This window comes from Megascapheus bottae, chromosome 18 (assembly GCF_031878675.1).
Source record: "Megascapheus bottae isolate mThoBot1 chromosome 18, mThoBot2.hap1, whole genome shotgun sequence".
NCBI lineage: Eukaryota > Metazoa > Chordata > Mammalia > Rodentia > Geomyidae > Megascapheus > Megascapheus bottae.
In genome coordinates, this window is record NC_143526.1 from 45,925,981 (window position 1) to 45,948,749 (window position 22,769).

At 33.8% G+C, this 22,769-nt stretch overlaps 1 protein-coding gene across 3 annotated transcripts in view; it reads right to left on the reverse strand.

The window, feature by feature from the left end:
- Sycp2 (synaptonemal complex protein 2) overlaps positions 1–22,540 on the reverse strand; it is a 52,164-nt gene extending 29,624 nt beyond the window's left edge. For all 3 annotated transcript variants that reach the window (XM_090352588.1, XM_090352587.1, XM_090352589.1), the window contains exons 1-18: positions 22,479–22,540; positions 21,574–21,717; positions 19,926–20,056; positions 18,752–18,854; positions 18,235–18,259; positions 15,666–15,751; positions 14,842–14,927; positions 14,543–14,577; positions 13,468–13,610; positions 13,328–13,380; positions 12,335–12,380; positions 11,677–11,772; positions 9,060–9,120; positions 5,735–5,883; positions 4,781–4,855; positions 3,489–3,629; positions 2,433–2,532; positions 1,223–1,365 (exon numbers count right to left, since the gene is read on the reverse strand). In XM_090352588.1, the coding sequence (XP_090208714.1) occupies positions 1,223–1,365; positions 2,433–2,532; positions 3,489–3,629; positions 4,781–4,855; positions 5,735–5,883; positions 9,060–9,120; positions 11,677–11,772; positions 12,335–12,380; positions 13,328–13,380; positions 13,468–13,610; positions 14,543–14,577; positions 14,842–14,927; positions 15,666–15,751; positions 18,235–18,259; positions 18,752–18,854; positions 19,926–20,056; positions 21,574–21,717; positions 22,479–22,502 (1,641 nt within the window). In that variant the 5' untranslated portion in view covers positions 22,503–22,540. The remainder of the gene's footprint in view (positions 1–1,222; positions 1,366–2,432; positions 2,533–3,488; positions 3,630–4,780; positions 4,856–5,734; positions 5,884–9,059; positions 9,121–11,676; positions 11,773–12,334; positions 12,381–13,327; positions 13,381–13,467; positions 13,611–14,542; positions 14,578–14,841; positions 14,928–15,665; positions 15,752–18,234; positions 18,260–18,751; positions 18,855–19,925; positions 20,057–21,573; positions 21,718–22,478) is intronic.
- Positions 22,541–22,769: the final 229 nt, after the last annotated feature.

Consider the following 22,769-nt stretch of genomic DNA (forward strand, 5'->3'; position numbering starts at 1 on the left):
ATTCCTCGTAAAAGGCCTCACTGGTTCACCTTGACCATCCTGTGGGGTTAGTTACCTGCCTCTTCTGAAGGGTACATTAGTGCATACGCACACCCACACTCACCCACACCCCCCCATATATATATATATGAATAAAACAAAAATTATATGCCTGGTATATATATATATATATATATATGTGTGTGTGTGTCATATAGATTATATTATATATATGATGCTATATGTAGTGATGTAAAAATTACCTCACTATTCTGGCTAATCCTTACACTAGGCTTTTGATAAACTTAAGGCAGATGGATACCATTGAATATCACATTTTTGTATCTATCAAGCCTTTTCCGTAACTTAATCTAGCAGATAGTTCTATATTAGGATGGAAGCAGCTATAAAAATATGCAAGTTGGGCCAATGACAAAGAAAAAATTATGTATATTATACACACACATATATAATATATATATATATGTTTATAATGAACCAGACACTAGTGGCTCATGCCTAACATCTAGCTACTCAAGAGGCTGAGAAATGAGTATCATAGTTTGAAGCCAACCTGGGGAAAGAAAAGTCCATTAGACTCTTATCTCCAATAAACTACTCAGAAAAAGTTAAAAGTGGCACTGTGGCTCAAGTGGTAGAGCACTAGCCTTGAGCAAAAGAAGCTCAGGGACAGCAGAGTTCAAGCCCAGGACTGGCAAAAACAAACAAAACAAAACAAAACAAATAGGGCTGGGAACGTGGCTTACTGGTAGAGTGCTTGCCTAGCATGCATGAAGCCCTGGGTTTGATTCCTCAGTAACACATACACAGAAAAATCCAGAAATGGTGCTGTGGCTCAAGTGGTAGAGTACTAGTCTTGAGCAAAAGAAGTTCAGAGACACTACTCAGGCCCTGAGTTCAAGACTCAAGATTGGCAAAAGAAAGGAAGAAAGGAAGGAAGGAAGGAAGGAAGGAAGGAAGGAAGGAAGGAAGGAAGGAAGGAAGAAAGAAAGGTTTATTTCTCCTACTAAACATGCAAATTAGCTCTAGTGAATAGATGTTAATGCCATTAAGTTTTATTTAAGTATTACTTTCAAAGACAATAATGATATCCAGAAAAAAAATCTCATTTTGTAAACTAAGTAACAAAGTATTCACAAGCATAATTAATTAGCTCAGGACACATTATAATACTATAACATGGTGAAACTTTATTTTAATAATACTCCCAAAGTATACTTACTTTCTTTGTCTTTTTTCTTCTCCATCTTCCTTCAGATGCTCTAGATTCAATTGATGAAGCATCATCTACTCCACTTTCTGATGTACTGGGAACATTAACCAGGCTTTGCTGTGGTGGCTTACTTCTTCTTCTTCGTGGTGTTACTAAAAGGAGGACAAAAATAGGTCAATTTATTTTTCATTTTGGTTGCTGAGGCATTTTCAGGATGAGAAAGTTCAAATAAGGAGAGTAAGAAAGGATGGTTCTAGGATGGTATCAGGTTCATGGCCTAGGTGAATACGTGAAAGTAATGACATTTAACAATATAAATGGTAGAGAGGGAAATTGTTATTTATGTACAGTAAAAATATTGACTCAACTTCAGACCTATTAAGTTTCAAGACCATGTCATGCACTAGTAACTAACTACTAAGCAACTTTTCTGAAAAAAAGTTCAATATAAAATTGGCATTAACATTAAGTACTTAAAGTATCACACAATATATGTTTTTAACATGAACTCTTAGCATGTGCCAAACTTTTTCTTGGTATTAGGCATGGTCTAAAAGTTTACAGATTTTTTTTTGTTAAACGTATATATATTTTTTAATTTAATCCTTTAGACAATTGATGATCTAAGAACTTAAGTTCCATGTTATAGTAAGATACTGGTTCAAAATTTAGCTAGAGGATAATCTGTGCAAAACACAAAAACTGGGGAGGGGAGGGCCCAGGAGTTTGGCCTAGTGGTAGAGTGCTTGCCTAGCATGCACAAAGACCAGGGTTCGACTCCTTCATACCACATACATAGAAAAAAGCCAGAAGTGGTGCTGAGGCCCAAGTGGTAGAGCTCTAGCCTTGAGAAAGTCCAAGGACAGTGCTCAGGCCCTGAGCTCAAGCCCAGGACTGGCAAAAACAAAAAACAAAAAAAAATTGGAAGTGAGGAATTAATAAGTCCAAAAAATGATTAATTCAATGTTAATTTTAACCACTGTGTTATGCTATGTCCTGCATGAACTATGACAAATTATTAATACATGGCAGCAATATTTTAAAAACTGTTTATATGTTATTACCCATTATATTTTTCAGAAATTTGTAATGGGAAAATTATGAACTTTCATATCTTCAGTCTATTCTCTAGGTAAATTATATCCACAATTTTTCTCTATTAAAAACGTATTTAAAATACAATACTTGTTTAGAAATCTTTAAAGACTATTAAACTTACTTGAGTTGACTAATAGTACTGGACTTCTCACAGTGTATCTATCTGTACCGGCAACAATCATTGATGCTTCAGACATTTTCCTTTTGGTAGGAGTAGTTATCTTAAGCCATGAGAAACAAACACAGTAAACACACATTCTCTATTAAAATCAAATAGTTTACAATTTCATAACCATCTTCCCTGACTACATACATTTGCCTTGACTATATTTTTAGTTAAAAACAATATGCAAAAATTCATGTTCTTGGTTTTGTGTGTTGTAGGTTTTTATTTTCATGTTTGGCAATAAATAAAGCAACTAAATCAAGTAAATATTGCTTTAAAGCAAGTGTGCTGATGCACAATTTCAGGAAAGGGTTTACAGAGATATGACACACAAGACAATATCTTAGAACAGAAAGTAGAGATATGGCTATAGAACATTGAACAGCTCAAATTATGTGCACTAAAAAAAGCTCTGTAAGAAGGCATCAGAATTTTCAGAGGGCCTAGTATCAAGAATTAGAGCAAACCTACAAAAAGATGAGGAAAGAGACTATCTTTTATCTAGTAAGAGAAATAGAATGCCAAAAGAGATGCTGAAAAAAGAAAGGACCTTAAGAAAACATGGTATGGAAAAGAAGGCTAGAAAATGGTTCTACTATTACACGGCTCCCAAATGGTCTTTCAATTGAAGAAGAAGAGCAAATAGAACCTAGCACTTTGCCTGTTCTCCTGCTTGCTTTCCTTGCTTTACCAAGAAGCCCAGAACATTGTGAATTTCTACAGTATATTTTAACCAAAGTGAATGGGGTTGGGGGTGATGGTAATATATCATCCTGTGTATCTCAATTTGGAATTCATAAATGTAAAATGTAGAATATACTTCCCCCTAAAGTATGCACATGTATATATTATGCTAAAATATTATTTCCTTTTGTTTGCATTTGCAAGAGGTGTGTGTTTAGGGACTGAAATGTGATTGTTCAAAACTATTAATATACATATTCTAGATGCCTATTTTGTATCTCTAGCAATGACATGATCTATGGTAGTGTCATAAGCAATTATTTTTACCTGACTACTTATGCTGTCCTCTTGGTTGCTAATTGTGATGCACTTTGGGAGGTTAACAGATTCCTTTGGGGAATTAAATTTTTCTCTTAAACTAGCAGGTTCTTCTTCAATTGGTGAGACTTGACTTTCTGGCACCAGCATCTGTTAGGAAATGTAGAAACCCTATATTAAAACTGTAAACCACAGAACACTTTTTTTAGCCAGTCCTGGGGCTTGAACTCAGGGCCTGAGCAGCCCTTGGGCTTTCCTCAAGGCTAGTACTCTGCTGCTTGAGCCACAGTACCACTTCCGGCTTTTTCTATATTCGTGGTACCGAGAAATTGAATCTGAGTCTGTGTGCATGCTATGTACACTCTACCACTAGGCTAAACTCCCAGCCCCCAGAACATTCTTAAATTCATATTTACAAATTTCAGCTTCTTTCTTCAATCCCTGTACTAATTTTTATAAGTCAACCCAAAACAAGTATCTCCTTGTGCAAACAGTTTCGTCACTAAGTGGAAGGACACAGACTTCTAATTTTGTGTGTGTATGCTGGTCCTGGAACTTGAAAGAGGGGTCTGGAAGTTCTCCCTGATCTTTTTTCGCTCAAAAATAGCACTCTGCCACTTGAGCAGATTGTTAGTGGTGAACTAGAAATAGTCTCATAGACTTGCCTGCCTAGGCTAGTTTCTAATCATGATCCTCAAATCTCAGCTTCCTAGTAGCTAGGATTATAGATATGAGCCACAGACACTCAGCTTATACTTCTAAATTTTAAAGTTACCAACATCGTTATTTATCAATAACTGTGCTTGAATTATCATTAATATATATTATAGTATCATTTATATTGAGACTACCTGTTTTCTTTTTTTAACACTTGAGTCAATATGAATTTTTATTAATTTTGCCAAAGTCTGTAAAACCAAAATATTCTTCTTTTAAAATGTCCATTATTACAAACATACAAAAAATAAAAGGTGTTACCTAAAGTTAGCTACTTAATTTTGTGGTAAAACAGTGTCATGATTTTTAAAAATCACAATTTCAAGACTTGAAATTTCTCCTTTCCCTTTTAAGAACATTATGGAAAGTTAAAAATGTGTGGATTTACTTTACATTAAATGCCAAGACCTTAAAAAATGACTTAGTATAAAAACTATGTATGCATTTTTATATTGTCAAACTTTATGTATCTGAATTTCTCGAGACTACCTGTTTTTCAATTCACTATTCAATACCAACTTTATTACTATGATATTATTTAATGGTAAGCCTAACCTGATGATAAAAATCAGTAAGAAACATACCTGGGATCCACTTGCATCGAAAAGGATATGCACAGATGTTTTGGCAACCGAAATGCCTTGTTTCTGGGTAAATTCCTAAAATTCAATTAATTTAAAGTGATATGATTTTCCTTTTCATTCAATGCAATTATTGTTCTACGTGTCTTCCTCAATAAACTTTTCATCTACAAATACCTGATTTCAGAACCCCTCCCTTTACGTTCTACTGGCCACAGCCTCCTAAGCTTGCCATTTTGGTCCTTGCACAAAAATTCCTGCCAAATATATCCTCTGTTGTTCACTACTGAAACTTGTCAAAAGAACATATCCCACAAAACATCCCATAAATGGTCAACTTATAGTTCCATGTAAATAATAACTATGTTATAATAACATTATCTTGCAAAGCATTTTATCTAAATCCTATTCTTAAACTTAATGGGCCATTTCAAGCCATCTCCAAAATAGTGCCCTACTTTTAAATTCTTAGTCTTAATGAATATTCTATTTCTGAAACTCATTTTTCTTAAAGTTATTTACTTCTGAGACATCATTTCTGTATCTTGAAAATACTTGGTTGTGTCATCTTACTTTTTTTTTTCCTCCTAGTCCTGAGGTTTAAACTCTGGATTTGGGCACTGTCCCTGAGATCCTTTTGCACAAGGCTAGCACTCTACCACTTGAGTCACAATGCCAAGCTTCATCTTACTTTTCAAATACTTGTCAGCAATTCTTCAAATATTCTAATCACTGGCTTATACCCTTCTGTCATCTCAGATACTTTCTAGTAGGCTTCTTAAAGGATATGGCTAAAAAGCTGATAGATATTTCACAGTACAGATTTAGAAATCTAAGATAATCATGTCATTTTAAGAATTCCAAAATAGAATAAAGAACAACGAAACTTAATTGAGAGCCCTAAACTGGATTAACAAAACTATAAGAATAGTTCATATTAGGAGTTTAAAAACTTACCCTATATTTGCTTGCACCAAAAACTTTTTGAGCCACACTGGTAATTTCCAGTGATATATCAAAATACAAAAGCAATTCTTTTCCTTCTGTTTGACTAATTCTTACTAAATTTTTCAGAATTATAGACATTAGCTTCTTTGAATCTTTCACTATATGCAAACAAATAATATTGATTAGTTTATATTAATTCATACAGCACCATCTTGTTACTATAAATAAGAAAACTGAATCATATTAACATTGAATCAAAATTTAAAGATTTATAACCAAACACTATTAAATTTACTATCTATGTAAACAAACATATAGGAGAGAGAACTAGAATAAGGTAAAGGATTGAAGCTGGCTCTCTGTATTTTCTCTGGTGAATTGAGTTCTCATTCACCAGAGCATGCTGATATAGATATATTATATAATATGTATATTATATATTATATAATGAATATATATAATTATATATTAATTCTATATCACATTATAATTAATAATTACTATATATTATATATGTTCACCCCAACTGCTTTAAACTCTCAGATAAACTGAGCTGCTAACAATTGATAATAATGATACTCTTAAATGGATATTCAAAAGCTTTGTGTTTAGAAAATAATCTTGAAAACTCCCTCATTATGTTAGGAGACTTATACTAGATTATACTACTTATGACTAACCATAAATATGCAATAATCAATACATTTTAGTGCCAGCAGAAGGAATATAAAAAGAACAGAGACAGATTAGAGCACAAAGAATTAGACCTTCTTATAGAACATGCTATAGATTATTATTTTGCGGGGGGAGGGTCATGGGGCTTGAACACTGGCCTGGGTGCTGTCCCTGAGCTCTTCAGCTCAAGGGTACCCCTTATCCTTGAACCACAGCCTCACTTCCCATTTTCTAGAGATTAAATGGAGATAAGACTCTCCCTGGCTTGCTTTGTATTTGAATGGCCATCTTCAGATCTCAGCCTCCTGAGTAGTTAGGATTACAGGCCTGAGCCACTTCACCTGGCTTATTTTTAAACACAGAGATCTATTAGAAAAAGGAATGCCATTTCAGTAAATAATACTGAAATAAATACCTCTCTACTAAAAAAAAGTATTGTGATTCCTGCATAACACCATAGCCAAATATTTATTTGTAGTGGGTTGTAATAGTAAGAATAAAGGCTAAAACCACAGAGTATTTTAAAGGAAAACATCTTGTCATTTAGGAATAGGCCTTTGCAATTACCTTAAAGTTGATGAAGTTAAACTTCAAATTTAAAATCTGTCCACCAAAGATACAATTAATGAAGTGAGTAAGCATAATGTAGACTGAAGGAATAGTCACAAAAGATATTTGCCCTGAGCCAGGCGGGGTGGCTCACCCTGTCATCCTAGCTACTCAGGAGGCTGAGATCTGAGGATCAAGATTTAAAGCCAGCCCAGGCACAAAAGGACCTGAAACTCTTATCTCCAATTAACCTCTAGAAAATGGGAAGTGGGGCTTGGCTCAAAGGTAGGGCAGTAGCCTTGAGCTGAAGAGCTCAGGGACAGTGCCCAGGGGGAGTTCAAGCCCCATCACCCACAGAAAAAAAAAAGATATTTTCCCAAGTACTCTGACCCAGGATACATGAAAATTACTAAATCCCAATAATTAAAAGGGAGATCTAATTTAAAGGTGTTTAAACAGATGATTTACAATGGGAAATAACTACTGCCTATTCCATATGTGTGTGTGTATGAGTGTGTGTGTGTGTGTGTGTGTGTGTGTGTGTGTGACACAGGTATAAAAGTACTCAACACTATTAGGCAGATGCAAACTAAAACCATAATGAAAAACCATCTGATAGGACTGATGGGACTGAAATGTTTAAGATACAGATTTTTTTTGTGGGCCATGGGATTTGAACTCTAGGCCTGGGCACTATCCCTGAGCGCTTCAGCTCAAGGCTATCACTCTATCCCTGGAGCCATAGCCTCACTTCTGGTTTTCTAATGATTAACTGGAGATAAGAGTCAAATGGTCTTTTGTCCCAGGGCTGGCTTTGAACTGTGATCCTCAGATCTCAGCCTTGTGAGTAGCTAGGATTACAGGCATGAGCAGGCATGAGCCACCACCACGCCCAGCTAACATATGAATTTTTAACTATAAGAGTCTGCCAAATTAAATAATTTTGTCTTATTGTTATGCAATTGCCCCTTATCTTAGAAGTGGGGAGAAGATGGGCCGGGAGTTTGGCCTAGTGGTTAAAGTGCTTGCCTAGCATGCATGAAGACCCAGGTTCGATTCCTCGGTACCACATATATAGAAAAAAGCTGGAAGTGGTGCTGAGGCTCAAGTGGTAGAGCTCTAGCCTTGAGAAAGTCCAAGGACAGTGCTCAGGCCCTGAGCTCAAGCCCAGGACTGGCAAAAAAAAAAAAAAAAAAAAAAAAAGTGGGGAGAAGAGATGTTTGATTTAATCAAGCAAAATGGGTAATAATACAAAAACAGACTGATTAATCATGGATTTTTTTTTTCATTTTAAAAATATTTTAAATCCAGGCGCTGGTGGCTAATCCTAGCTACTTGGAAGGCTAAGATCTGAGAATCACGGTTCAAAGCCAGCCTGGGCACCAAAGTCTGTGAGATTCTTATCTTCAATTACTACTGGAAAAGTAGAAGTGGTACTATGGTTCAAGTGCTAGAGCACTAGCCTTGAGCTGAAGAGCTCAGGAGCAACACCCAGGCCCAGAGTTCAAGTCCCATGACCGACAAAAAGTATACTGTAGGTAATTATTCAAAGGAGTTGCCATTTTGAAAAGGAGTTGATGAATGCAAAGCATCTTGATCAATGTCACCCCTTCAACATTCTCACCTACCCCTCCCAATCTACCATTTCCCCTCACTTTTCTTAATTTTATAGGGTATACATGGAATTCTTGACTATATTCTGTCCCCCATTCTCTTCATTCCTCTACCTGTCCCCTCTTGGCTCTATTCTGCATCTTTCAAGTAGCTGTTTCCTGATCTTTATTTTGTTGAACTTGACTTGGCCTCTCTAAGGAATTACACTCTTTTGAGTTCTCCCTTGACTCTACCATATTTCAGCTAATACATTTGTATAATCATGGCTTTTAGATTAGCTATCTAGAGAATGAAGTAAGTACAGGAGGGTGGTGGAAGATTAAAGGGAAAATGGGAAGTAAGGAATTTCATGATCATGAATTTATCAATGTGGCCATCTGACATACTGATTTTGACTGATCCATTTGTTACCCCAGAGCAGATGCAGTTTCTATTCCTTATTCCATACAGTAAGAAACAAGAAGAAAATTATAAAAAGTAGGTTTGAGATTGATACCTTCAATGCTGTACATGTGAACTTTTTCCTCAGGCACGGTGACTGCTTCCCACTGATGATCCTGAAATGTAAGAAAGGGCCTTGAGCATATAACTGTTTATTCCTGACATAAAACTTCTTTAGACCCTGGTTTTTATGTTACATGAACTGTAAAAGTAATTGATGTACATACACACTCTTGTTCCAGTGATTATACATATTACACATGTTATATTTAATCTATTTTGTCATTCTTTGGTTTTTGTTTTTCGGTGCTGGTGTTGGGGGTTGAACCTAGGCTTTACATTCTTGCATGGCTTTTTCCTGCAAAGCTGGCACTCTACCATTTAAACCGTACTTCTACTTCTAGCTTCTTCTTTCTGGTAATTAGAGAAAAGAGTCTCGTGGACTTTCTTGTCTGGGCTGCTTTCTAACTACTACGTCTCCTAAGTAACTAGGATTACAGGCATGAGCAGAGGTACAGGTCCTGGGCTCTGCTGTGTCTTAATCCATCTTCCCATCATGAATATGTCCCCTAGTGCTCATGACTAATCTATCACATAGTGAACTTCAGAATATTCATGGAATTGATGTTACCTCTAATAATCACTGTCTCCACACTGCCTTCTTTTTTTCCTTTCCTATGTGTAGTCTATACACTAACCAGGCTACATACTTTTTAGTTCTTTCAGTGTTCCATTTATTCATTCTTATAAGTATGACCCTTGAGTAAACATAAATAAGGAAAAGCAAATTCCTGGTCTCATACATATGATGTTTTGGGGAGGGAAAAAGGACAACAGATAAAATTATTTTAAATTGTAATCACCACTATGAAGAAAATAAGGCCATTGTAGGTCACTCGCTATATGAGACTACATGAGACTGCATGACTATATCATACCTGTCTTAGGAGTTTCCATTTGTGCTGAAACCCAAATGGAAAGGAATTAAGGTGTAAGGATCTGTCTAAAGGGGATGATCTAGACCAGCTAGAACTAGGAAGCAGAAAATCAAGAAATGGTTATGATCTTTTTGAGAAAAGAATCAAGAAATCTGGAGCACAGAGAATGCTATTAAACATCAGAGAAACAACCAGGGATCAGGTCATAAAAAGTCTTACATTTTGTATTACAAAAGAACAGAAGAGTTCAAACTGGTACTATATAGAGAATAGTTTCTCAGGAGAGCAACAGAAAATACAGGAAAAGCATACTATTGCTAAAGAAATTCAGAAGAAAGAATGGTCAAAATATACTTGGGGGAAGAAGTATCCAATAACATTCTTAATAAGTATTTGGAACATAATAGAACATAATTTATAAATCAAATTTATACATTCCAGATCACCAATGAATCTATAATATAATTGCTTACTTCTCATCTAAATCATCCATTGGTGTGCAATGCCGGAACATCTCATTAGATTTAGAATCTAACTAGGGAATGCCTGGCTCTTGGACCCTATGAGGCTCCCAAATCATTTGCCACATGCCAGTATAGACATCTAGGCTTATTGTTGGCTGCCCTCAGACAGTCTGGTTGAGTTAATAACTTTGCATGATCTCAGAGTGACGTTATAAATCACGAAATGAAGCCAGGTGCCAGTGGCTCATGCCCGCAAACCTAGCTCCTCAGGAGTCAGGGATTTGAGTATTGTGATTGGAAGCCAGCCCAGGCAGCAAAGTCCATTTCCAATTAACTGTCAGAAAACCAGAAGTGGGGATATGGTTAAGAGGTAGAGTTCTAGCTTTGAGCAGATAAAGCTAAGGAATTTATAGGCACCAATCATTTGTTTAGAAAGTAAATAAATGGTTGCAGGCAGAAAAAGGGGTCCCTACCCCTTTGCTGGACCAAGCTGAGCAAAGGCATACAATTTATTACTATTCTGCCAAAATAAAATTGTTTCTAAAAGAAAATTCAGTTACTCTTTCAAATGCTGAAGGAGAAATTTATACTGATGAAAACTATCCTTTTTCCTGAGAAGAAATGCTTATCATTGGAATTCAATTTTAATTAGACATTTTAATAAGATGCTTTGAAATAAAAAGAAAAGCATGTGAAAATGTTAAGAAGTATTTGACTAATGTTTACTTATAAAGAGTTAATATGAAAAAATCTGTTAAGAAGTCAATCACTCACTACTTTCAAAGACAAGATTGTCTGAGTGAATAATACTATTGGTTATTATCTGTTAGTGTTAGTATTAATAGAGTATCTCTATGTTTGAACAACTGCAATTTTTTTTCCTTTTTTTTCTGGTCTAGTGCTAGAAATGGGAGCCCAGGGCTTTACACATGCTCATAAAGTACTCTACTGCTGAGTTACACTTCTAGATCTGATTGTTATCTTTTCTAAAGTCAATTTTATTTGTATTGGTGAATGTAAACTTTTATTTCATAACATGTAAAAATTAGTATGAAAATTTAGTATTTTTTTCTGTTACAATAAAACATCAGCTATAATTTCCATTTTTAATTAGCTTGGTAAGTTACTATCTTAACATTGCTAGATCTAACATTAAGACTAATTTAAAGAATGGCTTGAAAAGTAGACGTACAAATAAGTTTACATTCTCAAAATAATTTTAAGTATGCATAGATACACATATCAAATAACGTAGAGGGAATAAGCTTACGTCGTTATCTCCAGCAATGTAGAATGACAGGGTCTGGCTCCCAAGATTAAAATCAATCCAAAACTCCTCAAGTTTTTCATCTGATGGTATCTGCAACTGATGAAAGGAACACACACACAAAACTAGTATATGCTATGCTTAGGAAGGTGAAAGTGGAAAGTTATGACCAGATTAGACTCATGGCCAATTTTTTTAGTTTATTATCTTGCTTGGCTTTATTTTTTGACTCTAGAATCTAACTATATTATATCTTAGAATTAATGGTGTACTCTAACTAGAAGAGAAAAAACAGAAAAGTATAACATTTAGATGAATTTATAAACAAAGGGAAGGCAATTTTGATAGTTAAAACAAAAATGACCTTCAAAAATAAGAAATATCCTAAATGTGAATAGAGGTTGAAAATATTAATGTGAATATATTTACAAATGATGTCAATAAGGGGCCTGACTGAAGAACCTGAAAATTTGAAGTTCAGACTTCAATATTTCAGTTATTCTTGTCCATATTTCATATCATTATCCTGGTGTCACTAACATTTACTGAATACTAGACTACAAGTACCTTTAATGATATTTTCATCTATAATCTATAATTCACTTAACTCTTGCATCAAAATTTATATAATAACTAAAAGGGCATTACATTAAAAACCTACCTCATGTTTATCAAGAAATGCAGACAAACAAGGAAATGTGAAGACCCTGAAATCAGAAATAGGTTAAGAAGAAAACTTAATAGGACTTCAAAGCATAATCTTATTCTGGTGACAGAAATTATGCCTAACTTTTTAGGACAATTTAGTATTGGTTATAACATTTAATAATATCTTTAACATCTTTTAATAATCTGTTTCTCTTGATTTCTTTTTAATTATTGTTTTTGAAAGGGACATTCCAATAGAATTTGCACAGGAAAACAGATTTAGCAAAGCAATACAATGTCATTTAGCAAAGAGTATAATGCATCTTGATTCTCCTTCCACCCACTTCTTCTCTTACATTTCTTAATTCAGTGGTATGTACAACTAATTCTTGACTTCATTTCCCCCATTTCATTTTCTACCCCTTTTCCCTTGGCAAAGACCCATTTCTTGTTGCTTATTTCACTGAGCCTTGACTTAGTCTTTCTAAAGAATTGTAGTGTTTGAGTTCTCCATAACTTCTAGTATAAATTCGATTAATTCATTTGTAACTGCTTGCATGTTTACTTACAGATTTATGGACATATTCTGTCTACCACTAATATGAGGAGATACAAATTAAAATCATGTATCCTTTCATGCTTGTTCCTGAGATTAAGTAATTACAGAAAAAAAATCTTACAGTATGTCAACTATAAAGGAAGATGGTTTGTTCATTATCTATTTTCATTCTTAATAGATGGAGACACTAACTTATAACCCATATTCAACTCTTAAATATAGCAAACCAAGATGAAACTTAAAGCTGTTAATGTGAATTAAATAAAGTGCATTTTTTCCTCTAAAAAGGGAAAATCAAAACTCCATCAAAGAATACAGAATATAGTAACTTATTAAGTTAGATAAAATATTGTTTTTAAGTAATATCAAAGATCATTCTATACTCTAGCGTATAAATAAAATCCTCTGTGCTTATCAGTAAGTGGTGATATATTGTGCTACATTTACCTTCTCTTATCTCCAAGCATTCCATTTACAAGATTGAGAAACAGCCTGCAATCCTAGTTTTTAAAAGGGAAAGCATTTTTTAAAAAAAAATCATAACTAAGCAAACATTTACTAATTTTTATAATTTTTATACTACTTACAGTTTCAAATTCACTGTCTTTAATTCCTTTAAATGCATTAGCAATGAAATCTATTGAAAACCACTGACATGCCAATTCTTGTCTTTGTTTTTCGGTGGTCATTCTACATAAAGCTTCCACAATGCCTACCTGTAAGTCATAATCTACAAAAACAATTGTTACTGTGCAAGTTGAAATTGTGAAAATTAACTTTATAAACATACATTTTTATTTTATAACTTATTAGAACAAGCAAGAGCAGAAATGAGTGCAAATTCTTCATTTTTATGAAAACAAAATATACAATTTTTAAAAATTAAAGAAATTCTTTAATTCCCAAAAACACTAACACTACATTATCACTAGAGCTATAATCTTTAAAAATACTTTATTTAGCAATACATAAATAATACAGTCTCTGTTTTCCTTTAGTATAGCATAATGTTTACAGTTACCCCAGAGTATTTTAAACCTGGTTTTATTCTAAATGTGGATTAATATATCAAAATTTGCTCAAAGAAAACTTAGGAAAGAAAATTTATGGTCTTTTAGTGAGCATCTTATCTGGGGGCTGGGCCTTGGGGCCTGGGCACTGTCCTTGGGCTTTCTCAAGGCTGGCAATCTACCACTTGGGCCACAGCATCACTTCTGTTTTTTTTCTGTGCATTTGGAACCAGGGAATCAAACCAAGAGCTTTGTGCAAACTAGGCAAGCACTCTACCACCAGGCCACACTCCTGGCCCATACACATCTTATTTTAATAACTATCAATTCTAAGAATATTAAAATTCCTAATTTCCTAAAATATAATTTGCGTAATTGCTTATGCAAATTTTTCCAAGATGTTAGAAAACTCATTATTCATAAAATTACCTTTATGCAAAATTACTGAATTCCTAGTCACTAAAAGTTATTATTTTGTCCCAAAGACACTTTTCATTTAAGTTTTTTATTAAAGTAATTTAAAGCTTGCTTCATTGCACATAAACAGCTTACAATTTTTTGCATAATCTAACATTATAAGGCTAATAACTTATCAAAGAATATACCACTCATAAACTTGAAATAACTTCAAATCTTAAAATTATACACTTACCTCCAGCATCTATAATTCTTTCTCCCATACTACTCCTGTGAATTAAAATAACAGATTATATACAGGACTAGTATCCTTTAAATAGAAAGTCCATGTGTTTTGGGGAAGGGTTTCTTTAAAATTTAAAGTTTGCTAGTATAACTGAATTCTGGAGAAAATACTCATATACTATATCATTGATCTATAAAGCTTAACAGTTTCAACAATTTCATTCAAACTCATAGTTGTATATTGCTTTCTAAAACATTCTTTAAATTATTGACTTAAACAACTAATAAAAATATCTTGCCAATTATTACATGAGAGTTGACATTTCTTGGGTAGATAGTATTTTCCTGGTATCTCGAGGCATTTTGTCAAGCATAGCATTTATTTTTTTAAAAGTCTAGAAAACAAAAGATAATAGGTCAAGTTTATTTTCAGTAAAACATTAAGTATTTTAAAACAGAGTCATAAACACAGAAATTCATTTTTTCCTTAATCACTGTATTTATGCACAGAATGGAGTAGGGTGAAAGAAAAGACATCAAATAGAAAACACAAAATCATATAAGCCATGGGTAATCAAAAGTAGAATATGACTCCTATACTTAAGGCATTTATATTCTTTACAAAATGATGTATTTATAATTATCCCATCTGAAAACTGCTACTTTTAAATTTTTGTTCATGTTGTTTTATATATGTAAATATCTGTACAAGGTATAAGTTCTTTTGACATTTAAATACTTCAGACCTCCTTATATTTGTGACAATATAATTTATTTTCACATGAGTTATGTGCATACAAAATCCACATGGCCATGGATTTTGAAACATTTTATTAGTATATTTTAATTGAATGGAGGTTTTATGTGATCTTTGTACATATTAATACCATATATTCACCCCCTCTATCACTCTTGGCTATGGATTTTTTTGTTACCTCTTTTTTAAAAAAATGCATGGGTCTACAAAAAAACACATATATTATTGACAAATATTTAGAAATTATATTAATGTCAGGCACTTCAGATAACAGAAATAAAACTCCAAGAAATTTAGCCCAAGATAAAATAATTTTTAATCTGGTGAACTGCTACCAAATTTTCATCTCTAAATTTTAAAAGACAAATAAGTTTACCTCTTGCTGAATATAAATATTTACTCTTGAGTTGGTAGCCAAGGCACAAATTCGAGGCAAGAAAATTTCCACTACTTGCTTTTTACCTGAATAAAAGTGTTAAATTATTGATGTTAATTTTAAATTCTGTTGTTAAGAAGTCTCTTTTTATGGAAAAAAATTATGAAAACTTGCCTCAATAATTTTTAGTCATGTATTCAAAGTTCTTATAAAGACCATCAACATATCTTCCCCTCATGAAATTCTAAATATGAATTATCTTCAAGTTATCCCATTTTCAAAAGATGAGACTTTATCAGGATAAAATATATTCAGAGGAGTATGTCACATGTCATTTCATAATGCTAATTTTAGAAATAATGTTAAACAATAGAAATATTGCAGATGTAGATATACAAATTTCCCAAGTGACCATGTTGAAAGAAAAACTATAATCAAATGAAAATATATGCTGATTGACTTTTAAAAGCCAGAGGGAGAACTGAATTTTAATGTTTTTAGGACTTTGCTCTCCTAAAATCTTAAAATATTTTGACTAGACTGTTATACCAATTGGAAAAAAATTTAAATAGCCAAAAAGAGAGAAAGTAGCATTAAATATGATTTATGTTTGTCTAAACCTTTTTGGTCTAACAGATATAATATATAGCTTTATTCATGAATAATTCACCACCTTCAGTTCCCAATCTTGGGAAAGTCTTCTCAACCAACACAACCCTGGATCTGACTGCTTGGCAGAAGACACTTGCTAACCAAATGTAAAAGGTAAATTAAAATATGCTCTCCTCTGAAAATTTTGTTCTATTACATCAAGTATTGACAAATGGACATATGAACTAAATCCAACTCACTGCCTAGTTTTATATGTCTATATTAATCATCAGCAGGTGCTCCCTGGGAAAACATTGGAATCTGTCGAGTTTTATTAATGAATACCAAAGTAAGCTTCATTCATTCTCATGACATAACTACCGTCAGCTATATGAAATCTGAAATAGAAGCTAAATATATTACTTTCTCTACCACACAGGAGTCTATGGCTTGTCAATGACAAAATTTTTTTTGTGACTCCTTCATAATAAAAGCCAAAAATAAAATTTTTCTGAACAATATCTTTCCACAATCATTACAGAAGTTAGCTTTACAAAACTGCCTTCAACATCTATGGTTATTAGTTGCAGAGTTGAGAATGTTGCTTAATGAGTTAAGTTTCAAATTATAAGACAAACTATTGTACATTTGGTGAATTTACACTGCAATAGTCTTTTTAATTATTAGTGTTACTAAATAACAAGTAATAATTTTATACTGCTTTATATACTTCCTAGACTGTCAAAAGTTTAAAACAAGCAGCAGATCTCAGTTCCCACAGAACTTCATAACAAACTATATTTTCCAAATTCCTATTTCAAGTCCAGTAATATATATATATATATATTATACACACACACACACACACACACACACACATTGTGGGTCATGGAGCTTGAACTCAGCCTGGGTGCTGTCCTTGAGCTCTTCAGCTCAAGGTTACCACCCTACCCTTGAGCCAAGGCCCACTTCCTGTTTTCTAGAGGCTAATTGGAGATGAGAGTCTCAGGTCCTATTTGTGCCAGGATGGCTTTGAACCTTGACTCTCAGATCTCAGCCTCCTGAGTAGCTAGGATTACAGGCAAGAGCTACTGCGTCCAGCTAAGTCCAGTAATATTTTTTACCTTGATGTTAGTGCAAAGGAAGTTTTCATATCATGCATTTCACACAAACTTCAACTCAAAGTGACTAGTCTCTAATAAAATAAGACATTTTAAAGGAGAAATATTTTAAAAGAACATAACTGAACTTAATGAATGGCATTGAATGAATCAGGATACTCAAAATCATGTTCATAAACTCTATGATTATGGACATTATCTGCATAAAGACGTATTTTCTAATGTGACAAACAAATTTTCATTACAGGTGAACATTAATAAATGAATGTCATGAATTTTGTAAACAGGAAACTCTAGCTTTAAACTTTAATTAAGTGCAATGTTATCTCCTCACAGAGAAAATTATTTTCCACATGAGTAGATCCACACATGAAAAATTATATATATATGTATGCATTTATGTTGTTGTTGTTGGTTGTGGGCCTGGGCACTGTCCCTGGGATCTTCAACTCAAGGCTACTGCCTACCCTTGGAGCCTCAGTGCCACTTCTGGTTAATTGGAGGTAAGAGTCTCTCGAGGTCATTAGTGCCCAGGCTGGCTTTGAACCGTGATCCTCAGATCTCAAGCCTCCTGAGTAGCTAGGATTACAGGCATGAGCCACTGCACCTGGCTTATATTCTTAACTGTGTCAATAAAACATTTCAGATATTTACTGTTATGTAACTACCTACATATTATGTGCATTTATCTTGGCTTACAAAATTTATAATTTTTATGTTTTGTACTTTGCAGAAAATGTCATTGATTCTTGAATTTGCTAATTAGATCCTAATATTAGGACAATAATAATGGGAATTACAAAACTGTGCAAAAACAGCAAATTTTTGTTCCAGTAGAAATAAAACATTTATTTTACCTTCATCGCTGATGTCATAAATGGCCTGAAAAAGTGAATGATATTTAATTAATAATGTATTTCTATTATAAGTCATTACAAATAGTACTAAATTGACAGCTTAATTCATAGTGTAATTAATTCACTTGTACTTATTAATGAACTAATACAAAACAATTTAAATAAATTAGGCAGTCTGGATAGACTAACCCAATCAAGTCACTAACCCATCTATTAGTGATTCCTAGTGCCAAAGAATAGAAAGCACAAAGTTTACCAAAAAAGTGTAAAATAGGGCTGAGAGTTTGGCCTAGTGGTAGTGTACTTGCCCAGCACACAAAGACCCAGGATTCAATTCCTTGGTACCACACACATAGGAAAAGAGCTGGAAATTGGTGCTGTGGCTCAAGTGGAAGCTCTTGAAAAAAATCCAAGGACAGTGCTCAGGCCCTGAGTTCAAGCTCCACAATTGCCCCCCCCCCAAAAAAAAATCTCTCTCGAAAAAACATAAAACAGCATCAGCCAATGTGATATTTACCATCATAAGCTCAAAGAAGTCTTCTGTCAAATTTAAAACACCTTCATCTTTTGTATTCCCTTGACTCAGAATAATCTCTTCAGATTTTTCAAACCAGGTAACCATGTAAAAAAGTAAATGTACATTTTATTTGCTGTTACTTCCATCTTAACAATTAAAAATATTTATCTGTGTTTGTATAAATGGTAAACCCAGGAAGAAACATTAAAATTAAAAATTCTAGCATTTTATCAAAAGATAAAAATTTTTTATCGTTCAGTTTTAGGACACAGGGACTTACCACCTTCTCAAGCTACTAATCCTCCTGCCTCAGCTCCTGAGTACTGAGATTAGAGGTAGGAACCACCACACTCAGTTTAAAATTATATCTTTAAGTATTTTTTCTCTCAATTTCACTCTCCCCTTTTGTTAACTATTTTATTTCAATTAAAAGATACCTTTTTCTACCTTCAAATTCTTAATACATATATATTTATTATAATGATAAAACCAGATTATCATGAAATTTTATTGATAAATAGTAATGATATTGGAAGTTGTAGTATTATTTTATCTTAATTCATTTAGGTTTTCAAATACATATTATGGTCCCAGATAGTGTTTGAGATTTAGATTATACAGAAATGAGTAAAAAAAATGAAAATACCCCTTATTTACAGCAAAAGATGTAAAAACAAACATAAAAAACAATAAAATTAGTGAGTTAGACAAGCTCAAAAGAAAATAAACCATGTAAATGCCTCATGGGTTTTATGACCTTAAATTCATATGGTTATCAGTGAGTTTGTATATGAGGTTTCCTAGAGATATTTATGAACATATTTCTTCTCCAATTTCCGTATACTTTTCTTTTTTTACGTTGTTGGTCGTGGGGTTTGAACTTGGCTTGGGCGCTGACCCTGAGCTCTTCAGCCCAGGGCTAGTGCTCTACCACCTGAGCCACAATGCCATTTCCCCTTTTCTGGTGGTTAATTGGAGTTAAGAGTCTTAGACTTTTATTCCCTGGACTGGCTTTGAACCTCTGTCCTCAGATCTCAGCCTCCTGAGTAGCTAGGATTACAGGTGTGAGCCACCAGCAACTCAGCTCCTGGATTATTTTCAACAGTGTGGATCACAAGGAAAAATGTACTTTATTGTATTTCCCTCACACAAATAGGATTTATAGCCTGTACTTATCTTTTGAATCAGTCCTTGTTTCATCATGGTTACAAGCCCAACTTGTCCCAATATACTGATATTTTTGCTACATCTTGCAATAGAAACCAAAATGGCTGAAACATTTTCAACATCCTTTTTATTAAGTTCCTGAAATGAAAATATGCATTAAGCTTTTGAAAACAGAAAAATACTACAAAATAGACATTGTGCCAGCAGCATTGCATACATTTCTTCTTCCCCACCCCACCCCCACCCTGCTTTCTTTATTTTTTGTGGGTCATGGGATTTGAATGTTGAGCCTGGGCACTGTCCCTGAGCTCTTTTGCTCAAGTCTAGTGCTCTAGCCCTTAAGCTACAGTACCACTTCCAGTTTTCTGGTGGTTACTTTTCTGGTGGACTTTCCTGTCCAGGCAGGGCTTCAAATCTAAATCTTTAGACCTCAGTCTGCTGAGGAGCTAGAATTACAGGCATGAGACACTAATCCCTGACCAGATATATTTCTAAACATCACAAATCTTGAAAGGCAGCAGTTATCATCATCTCTATGTATACTGGAAAGGATCAGAGTGTAGAACAGTAAAGGACTGCCCCCAAACCACCAAGCTAATGAATGGCAGTGAGGACAATATCTTAGATCTATATAAATTCAAGAAACTTGAGAGTATCAGTCTCCTTCCATTCAAACTCTTCGTATTTAACAAATTCCTTGGATTCAGTCTTTATGATACTGGGGAGTCTTGTAATTAATCACATTTTCTCAAGCATGAAAATGTTTCAGATTTGTTCAATCAAATCCAAAACTTCGTACTTAATTTTTTTAAGTATTGTCATATCAAGAATATATTGAGGGCTGGGAGTTTGGCCTAGTGTTAAGAGTGCTTCCTTAGCATACACCAAGGTCCGGGTTCAATTCCTTGGTACCACATACACAGAAACAGCTGGAAGTGGTGCTGTGGTTCAAGTGGTAGAGCTCTAGTCTTGAGAGAGCTCTAGTCTTGAGAAAGCTCAAGGGCAGTGCTCAGGCTCTGAGCTCAAGCCCAGGACTGGCAAAAAAAAAAAAAGTAAAACTGATTGGAATACATTGTATACATTGTAAGCTTGTGGAAGTTTTAATAATCAAATCATCTCTGTGCAACTAATGTAAACTAATAAGGATATACTGATAGTTTTTTGTTCAAAAAAGGATAAAGTTGCTTAGAATCAAAACAGGTATATAAAGTACTTTATTTAGAACTTTATAGTGCTATCCATTTGTAAATAAAAATTTGTATATTTTCTTTAGAAAAGAAAAATTCACTTGCTTAGATAACTCAGAAATAAGCACTTTGCGGCCTATTGGTAGAGTGCTTGCCTATCATGCACAAAGCCCTGGGTTTGATTCCTTGGTACCACATACACAGAAAAAGCTGGAAGTGGTGCCGTGGCTCTAGTGGTAGAGCGCTAGTTTTGAGAAACTCAAGGACAGTGCCAGGCCCTGAGTTCAAGACCCACGACTGGCACAAACATTTTTTTAAATTTAAAAAAAGCAGTTTGTGAAGCATTTTTAATTTAATTATAAGCAAGCTCACCCAGTCTTTCTATTCCATTTTTCTAGTAGAATACTTTTTCCTTCTTCCTAGTAAATAAACTTCTACATAATAATTTTCAACAAAATGAGTATTTACCCTGCATATAAGGTCATCCAATTTGTGGAAAAACTGTTTCGTGCACTTAATCTTCACATCTTCACGAACATCAATTTGTAAAAGCGTTTTCAAAGATTGGAAATTGTTTTTTCTCAAAGCATCATCAATACATTTTTCCAACTGCTACAAAAGCATAGTTAATAGCACATATATTTAATCAAAACCAGAATTACAGTCAGTATGCATAAAGATAGACAATTACAGCCTTTAAATATTATACCAACAAATAATAATAATAATATTTATAACCTTTACAAAATCTACTGTTCCTGCTATTAAAGTAATAGTTTCCAGACTACAATCTGGCCACAAAACAGGCTTAATGGTAAATTGTATACACATATCAAAACTTACTCATTACCTAATCAAGTATCCTATAATTTTAAAATGTTCTATAAAAATTCAGGAATAAAACTTTAAACAATGCATAAGTCTTTTCCATGTAAAAAGGTATACAAAACAAACCAGCATATTAAGTTCTTTATATTCTTTTTTTTTTCCAGTCCTGGGCTTGAGCTCAGGGCCTGAGCACTGTCCTTGGACTTTCTCAAGGCTAGAGCTCTACCACTTGAGCCTCAGCACCATTTCTGGCTTTTTTCTATGCATGTGGTGCCGAGGAATCGAACCCGGGTCTTCATGCATGCTAGGCAAGCACTTTAACCACTAGGCCAAACCCCCAGCCCAAGTTCTTTATATTCTTAATATAACTTCTGAAAATTTATCTACTGAGTAGATGAAATAATATTGTTATTGAAATTACTCTCCTCAGGACCACTTCATAAAACATAAGCTTTTTCATTGCTAGAAATAAAAAAAATGAAAATGTATAAGCACAAAATAATTTTAGCAATTAAAATACTTCTTTTGAGTCTAGGAATACATACTTGAAGATCTGGTCTTATTGGCATTTTGACTTCATTTAAGTAAGAGCAGGAGAAAAGAAGCACCTATAAAAGAAAAAAATGTGTCTTCAAATCACTTCTACTCAGTTTAAAAAGTTTAACATGCTATAAATAATACTGTTTATTTAAATTCTTCATTACACCTTTTAGTTAGTCAAATATGTTTCTAGAGGAAAGTTTAGAGATCATTTATTCAAAGCTTCTACTTTCATAGATTTTGAAATTTATGTTAAAAAGCCCTGTCAATCAGTCACAAAGTTAACTAGTAAAAGA